General features: G+C 39.7%; 1 protein-coding gene across 1 annotated transcript in view; it reads right to left on the bottom strand.

Annotated features, from left to right (window-relative positions):
• Nucleotides 1-4,850: 4,850 nt before the first annotated feature.
• Nucleotides 4,851-8,002, bottom strand: part of glcci1a (glucocorticoid induced 1a) — a 30,418-nt gene continuing 27,266 nt past the window's right edge. Inside the window, 1 exon segment of the mRNA XM_040002597.1 lies at nt 4,851-7,929. Coding sequence (XP_039858531.1) covers nt 7,620-7,929 — 310 coding nt within the window. The 3' untranslated portion in view covers nt 4,851-7,619.

Here is an 8,002-nt window from a genome sequence, read left to right as displayed (position 1 = left end):
TAAAATGATCCATATTATATGACCTTTAACATTTCACACTTGAAGCCACTAACAAAAGAATCACCTCACAGAAATTAATGTTACGTGCCATCAGGACCCCAAAATTCTTGATCTCTGATCCATTTTCATCTTGACAGGTGTCAAAATGACTCTCAAGTGTCATATAGGCATTTCTGATATTCAAATTAGATGACTACAATGTAATAAATAAAGCAGTCCTTTGACTCAAAATGAATAAATATCAAATACTGTGGCTCGTGTGGTAGAGCAGTTTTGGTTCAAATCACCTGTCAAAACGCCAGAAAGACCTGGATCCACTGTTTTATTGCTGTTAATGTAGAAAGAGTCTCTGGTTTTAGATTTCTGTTACTCAAAAGAACCAAAGAGACACAGAACAATTTAATAAACCAGCTTTTAAACAGTATTCAAATGAGTGATGTTATGGTGAATGATGCAGCATCAGCCCATTAGAATGTGCTGGATCTCTGTCAGCTGGCTGAACTCTTCATCTTGTGGCAGGGAACCTTGGCTGGACAGAACTACACCACTGGAAGGCAAAACCACATGACAGCCAGCATCTGAAGCACACACGATAAGGTTTCATTACCATATATTTATTTTGCTCTTTTGAAGCAGCTGCTAAAACAAAAGGGCACTTGATTACTTTTTCCTTGATCAGTGTAGCATTCAATGCATCTGATTTGAAAGGGGGAGGGGAACCAGGACAATGAAATCCCTCCCAGGGAGAAGGGGGTAGCTGACATGCATACAAGGCAGGGAGGTTTGGATTCCTGAGGTGGGATCAGCCTGTCTCGTCTTCACAATAGACCCGTGAGAAAAGACAGATGCACAAAAGAGCTGAACGTGGCAGTCCATCCACTTGACCAGCTGACGTCCCCAGAGATGACGAGTTGGTTGCTTAGTCCTTCGCCTTCACAAAAGCTTCCTTCAGCATTGTACTCAATATTTGACAAAGTTGACACATCTGTTTATACTAGGAGTGAGCATAAACAGAAGAACATTTTTTTAAAGTGGCAATAAGTTTTATGTAGTTTTTTAAACAGCTCAAACTGCAATCTTTCCACATCAGCACAAATGAAAAGCTTTTTTAAATTGTCTTTTCACTCACTTTGGCCATTTGTTTGTAAGCAAGGTCTGGGGTAGTTTTACATTTGTTGGTAGAATGTAAACAAATTTAGGTTAGAAAATATTGACAAACAACAAATTTCTCCATGAAATGTGTGCATACATTTGAGAAACATGTTTGTGAGTAAGTACCGAAAAATCAACTGTTCCATTTGATTTTAGGGTAGAGTGTTCAGAAAAAGAAAGGAGAAATACTGACTCATTTCAAACTAGCAGTGCCTGGACCAAAGCTTCTACAGGGGCTAACATTCAGTACCAACACGGAGCCGAAACCCATTCAAATATTGTAGCAGTGTTGAGCTTTATTTCTACAGAATCAAATTAAATCTGCACATGAGGAAAAATAACAAAAACAAAAAATAGCAATTTCAATAAAATAAGTGTTTATCTCAAATTGAGATTTTGAGGGTGTAAGGAAAATGCTCGCTGTTGAAATTTTCCATATGTTTTGTTTAATTTCAGGTGAAGTTAATCAATATGATAAAATAACAGATGAATGGTTGGAGAGAAATATTTTTGTTTTATTTTCATTGAAAGGTCTGAATAAATATCTGTTATTTAGAAGCAGCCTCTTGGTGCAAGTGTGACTTTAACCTTTTAACCTTTTAACTCTGTCTTAGTGAGCAGCACTGATTGGAGAGAGCTCTGATTAGGGACAACTCTCTTATGCATCTAATAATTTGAAGGCTTGATTGATCCAAATATGAATTCAGAGTGAGGGGCAAACCCAGCTGTGTGGCTATGTCTTAATAAAACCAGACATCATATCTGGGGTTCTTATTTGTTGTATTATCTCTGTGCTCTGATAAATGAGGATTAGCATTTTGCACAGAGCTGCTCCTGAATGGAGAAACAGCAGCACAGCAGGAAGCAGAAGGCCGGGAATCTGGGGATTACAAGAGGCTTTCTGCTCCCTAATTTGCTTTTAAAAGAGTCTTACCTTTGTTCTATTAGGTTCAGTTAGGATGTGCTGGAAGCTCGAGATTAGCACAGAGAATCGAGTTTGTGACAAAGCCGATTAGCTGCTGAAACAGGGCCAATGATGCTTTTGTTTAGAGAAACTGTTCCTGTCAGGCAGAGAAATATTTCCTTTTCTGAATTTAGAAGCTAATGTAAATATAAATGTTGGTGCTATGATATCCCTTAGTGCACAACGGCTAGAACAAGTTTTAGTTGTAAAGACAGGTGGAGGTTTGGAGCTCTCAAAATGAGAGATACAAACAGCTGTTTGAGCCCTTTACATGCTAAACTGTGACAAAATCTGAAATCAGCCAAATTCAACTGGGTGCCGGTTGTCTACTGCCATCTGCTGGGGGATATATATCACTGCTGGGCAGAGGTTACAATTTATAAAACAAATGAAACAGCTGTTATTCAAATACAGCACCGGTTCACAACAGTAGTAGTGCTTTATGTAATAGGTAAACAAATATACTATTCATTAGACAATGTTCTGTCGTGTCTTAACCTCCTTGCTGTGATATTTCTTTGTTTGAATGCTGACTGGGGCTTTTCTGTGTGGCACTATGGGTTTCAGCACACATAATTAACATAATTTCTAACCAAGAAATTAGGTTAGAGAGTCATTATAAATTGGCTATAAATATAAATGTGAGGGAGACAAAGTAGAATAGCAGTAGAGTAAAACATTATCGCATGGATTTTAAACTAAAGAGGTTAGATTAGTTGGTAAGAAAATCAGATTAACTAAAGACAGGATGACTGGTCTAGGGAGCACACTGCCCTCTAGCTGAGCTTCCACACATGGTGAAGAACTATAAACTTATTGGTTAGTAGATTATTTCTTCATTGTAACAATGCTTCTTGGCAAGAAATCTTATATTGTTAGAAAGCCTGTTTATTTCCCCTTAAAAGGTACAATATTTGTGGGTTGGCCAAAGGTTGAGTATTTGGGTATGAAATACTTGTCAAATCAATGCTAATATCAATGAGCTGTGGATGGCAACCCATTCTTCAACCGGCATTTGTCACAACTCAGCCATTGTGGTTGCTGTTGGTCATTCTGGTATGACGTATTTATGGAGTTGAGGTTAGGGATGCAGACAAGCCCTTCCATCCTCTCCTCTTCCAAATTCTGGAGGTAGTGTCTGATAAACCCTGCTCTGTGGGGCCAAGTGTTATCATCTTGGAGGATAGGGTTCGGTTGCACACTGTGGGGATATGGGATTGCCGCTGGTTGCTGAATCTCATCTTAAACTAAATACATTTTCTGACTTCAGATGACCTAAAAGGAAAGAAAGGAAGGAGGGAAGAAAAGAAAGCGGGACAGGACTCAGCATCTTAACTGAGCTGTCCAAAGCTCTCCCTATGTCTTCTTAATAATTTTGATTTCTTTCTAAATGTATTTCAGATATCTGCTGTCAGGCTTAGCTCCTTGAAAAACTATGACTGGAGTTTAGTCTGAAGTCTGAAACTCATCACCCTCGTTGGAGAAATGGAGCTTGGATTTGTTTTCTAGGCAGCGCTGGGGCAGCTGCTGAAGTAGTGATGCTCGTTCAGGTGGGCTGTACTTGTAGGATTTTGATTGCATCTCAGGGTTGGACATGAAACTGCGGGTTACTGGACCATCGTGGACAGCTGTACACCTAAACAACTGATGTGAATACAAGGCTTTTTAAGAACTAGCCCAAGAAACACACAGGCACAAGTGTATGTGTCATAGTCAAAAGTTGATTAAAAAAGGCAAAAATGAGTTCATAATTAAAAACTGTAATTTAATTTCATAGTCATTTCTGCCAATGGGGTGTTCACGAGTTGCAATTCAACTTATATAGTGCCTCACAATATTTTCTTGGAAAACAAATTATATTTAAAATGGAATGAATAAAGTGTTAATGTTTAAACTATTTGTGCATATGTTTGCCACCATCTTCATCTCTCTTTTTTAATCAAAATTACCATCATCTTTTTTTTCAGGGTGATTGCTGCAAACATCAGACTGCTTAGATACACACGAAGACCTACCTGCTTCAGCTAACTCTTGATTTCTTTTTTGTCATCAACAATTTTTATTTATTTCATTTTAAACTTCAATAACAGAACTTAAGGATAACTACATAAATAAATAGTTTAAAAAACAAACAAACAAAAACAACAACAAAAACAAAGGAAAGTTATCCTATTCTTTCTTCGCACACCAATCCCCACACCACCACTCTGTCATTACTCTTCTGTTCCTCAAGTTACAGGAAACGAGCTTGTAAAGGGGGACCAAATACAATCATATTGATGCAATTTGTCTAATAAACCATAAGTCACTTTTTCGTAGGACGCCAACTTAGCCATTGTCTTTAGCCACTCTTCATAGGGAGGGGGGCTCTTTTTCCACCAATGTCTTAGCAGGACCCGTTTGGCCGTAGTAAGAGCCAGAATAATCCATCTTTTTGTATAACTGGAAAAATCTCCACCAGAAAGTTCTGTGGTTATACCAAGTATGGACAGTTTTGGTGAGATACCAAATCTCCTTTTTAAAACACTGAAAATTACCACCATTATATTTTCCCACCAATCCCGAAGTGCCGAACAGCTCCATAAGATAGCTAACTCTTGATTTCTAATGACCTATACAAGACTAAGAAAAAGAAAAAAAGTTCCTTATGTCATCACACATTTCACAGCTGTGATGAATAAAACCCTGTATGACACACAAAAATGAACAGACAAAATCCAGATTTTTTTTTTTCTTCCTTTATTGCCATTGTGCATGAACTTTGACACTACTGGTTACACAAAGAGGAGCTGATGAACACTCTGACCTGCCAGTGGTGTGCTCTGGTCATTGCTGGTTTTGTATCAGTTGATGGCTTTAACAACAAACTTCTTGCTGATTCAGCCTTCATGCTCAAAACCAAAGGAATGTGAGATGAGACATTTGTGTCAAAGAACGAAAAGACAACACCTTTTCTTTTTAAATTTTTTTTCCTATTATTGCACACATCTAGGTTACCAATGCCAAGTATATGTGGAACATTGGGAAAGCTAAAATTCTTGGTAAGGTGCTGAAATGTCTTTAGAAACCACGACATTGAACCTCCTTAAAAGCCTTGTATATACAAAATAACGTATATACAAAAGGAGTGTCAATACAGGGATTCAACAAATACACCAGTTATCCAAAGAAATGATGAGTAAGATGAAAATGCACTGGTTATTTACACTTGGCCATGTTCATGTCTGTTTGTAACATTGCACAGAAAACATGAAATGCTATGGTACTGTAGTTTGGTGGTAGCATCAGGGTGCCTACAGCATCCCATAATAATAATAATAATAATAATAATAACAGTGAAAACGAGGCCGGCCAGTGTAATGCTTTCTCTATGCATCATACAGCAGAAGGTGCTCTTGTAGCTGCAACCAAAGGTCTGAGTACAGAAACAACGATCAAACATAATTTAGGAATCAATCACCTCTCATGCTCATATCTCATGGAATGGATTTCATTAGAACAGTAAGTTTCGAAGCTTACCAGAGTGCAGAGTGGAGGGAAAGGTTGTACAAATATTCATTTTCAACTTGCACAAGAACTGCGTCATCCCAGACCAGGCGTCATGAATAGTGAAAATCAGACTTTGATCTGTCAGTCACAATTTACCTGGATTTATATATTTATTTACGCTTTTTTCTTAATTTTGGCCACCTGGGGGCAACAAAACAACTTACTCGTTAAGGGCAAAAGCTGCCTGTCACTGGCATGTTTTGTAGCTCTTGACCTACACTTGGAAAGATTGTCAGAATTAGAACAATACAGACCCCGTGGAAACATGCTTACCTGCAGTCCATCAACACGCCAAAAGCATGCTGCTTCTGGAAAACAGTGCTATGCATAGGTCAGTTGCTGCTTGTTTGAAAGCTTGGATTGAACTATAAATGAAGATACTACAGAGCTCACTCAGAGGAAAAACTACTTTCCAGGTTTTGGGAGTCACTGAAGCGATCCAAAAGAATGCTGCTGTCACTTCTACAGAGCAATAAAAACAGTAAGGTCACGTAGCTCATGCCTGAAAAGGGCTGACGTCTTTTGGAAGTGATGCAATCAGCAACCCATAATCATTAAGAGATATAGCTCCATACATTTAACACTGCCTCCATGTGGCGGCTGACAACTGGAACATCTCCAGAGCTCTGAATTCCCTATTTAGACATTCAGTAGATGTGGTCCACTATTTAAAGTTCTCTCTGTCTGGATCTGACAAACACAAGTCCAATAATCATTCTCTCCTGGTTTTATCCAGCTTTTTATCATCTCTGTGTCCTATGGAGTAGTGAGGTCTGTCACTTAACAGCAAGCTTGCTGTGTCAAACCTCCAGGCTTGACTGAATATATTCTAAGATGTGGAAAACTAAACTTTAAAAAAATGTTGTGGTAACGCATCTGGGTTATAAATAAAAACAAGTTTATGCTGCTCACAATATTTTGGGTGGAAACCGCAATTACCCTTTGAGCAGCGGTCTATCTGCCAATCCAGTGCCAGTTTTACGTCCTCAAAGTTTTATTTCCTCAAAGACAGGTTGCATTTGAACATTTTCCTCATACTTTCACGTAGTGTTACTGCATTCTCATTGCTTTTGCTCCACCATCAGCCAATCACATTATCATTAAGCTTAAATAACAGGTAAGCTCAACCCCATCAGTACATCCACAACAACACATGGCAGAGGTCACAACAGCCTTCACTATTTGCAGCCATGAGCTCAGGTCTAGTCACTGAACAGAAAAGAGTGATTCGTATATTAATGAAAATGTGAGGGAATAAATGTCAGGGAATCTGTTCTGCTTTTTATGGACATACATTCCAAATTACCTGAGTATAGACTCCGATTGTGAAATACCTGAAGCAAGATCTGACACCGTGTAACCATTTGAGGCCATTTTCTCCTTTTCTTCCAACGTTTTCCTTGTTGCATTTAAGACAAAGCTCAACAACATGACCTGGACAGTGTAAACATCATCCTGTTCTTGTTGTCTTTCCTGTTCCATTTATAACACAGCCATAGAGTTTTAAACAAAGACTTTTCTTTCTTTTTATAGAGCTATATGTGGATATACATGTTTAAAGAGCTTATTCATACTGTGAATGTTGAAACAGAACACAACACATTTCATCAGAAATACACTACCAGCTTAAAATGCATGCCCCTCCCCGATCCATTGTGTTGCACTCCTCACTACGCCTGCATATGAACCCTTGAACTGTCAGGTCTCTTCCTGCCAACAGCAGCTCACTTATTATGCAGGACAGGAGGTTGAGGCAGCAAATCATATTGGTTGTGGTGGATATTCTGGACACTGTTGCTACGCCATGCAAAGATAGAAGGGCAACGGAGACAGTGGGCACAGAGAGACAGAGACCCCCTGGTGGAGCAGAAGGTGGTGTTGGTGAGAAAGTCAGTGGTGGTGCTCGATGGTTGCAAGTGTACATCCCAGAGACAGAGGCCAGCTCTGCTCAGGTCTAGCTGATGGCCGGGCTGTCTGTCTGGGACTCTGATGTCTCTGAGGGTGAGGCAGGCTCCTCTGGGGGATCATCTGTGCTGGTGCTCGTGGACACCTGAGTAGGGACACCATAGAATGACGTGGTTCCGTGTGGGTCAGAGCCAGAACCTGCTTCCCTGCTGTCCTCGTCTTCCTCGGGCTCTGATGCAAGGGTGAGTTGTAAAGAGCCAGGGAGTTTGACGGGACAGAAAGCTGAACCCGTTGGGATGAAATTCACTTTGTTTTTGTCAGGGCAGGAGAAGAGGGGTGCCGATGTGGACTGCCTGGAGCTGCACAAAAACATGTTCAGCGGAATTAAAGGGGGCAGCAGAGTACTGAGGAAATTCAGTATAAGTATCAAAG

Source organism: Simochromis diagramma, unplaced genomic scaffold (assembly GCF_900408965.1).
Source record: "Simochromis diagramma unplaced genomic scaffold, fSimDia1.1 OVJJ01000449.1, whole genome shotgun sequence".
Classification (NCBI taxonomy): domain Eukaryota; kingdom Metazoa; phylum Chordata; class Actinopteri; order Cichliformes; family Cichlidae; genus Simochromis; species Simochromis diagramma.
The sequence above is the reverse complement of the archived record's forward strand: the minus strand, read 5'-3'. Positions and strand labels throughout refer to the sequence as shown.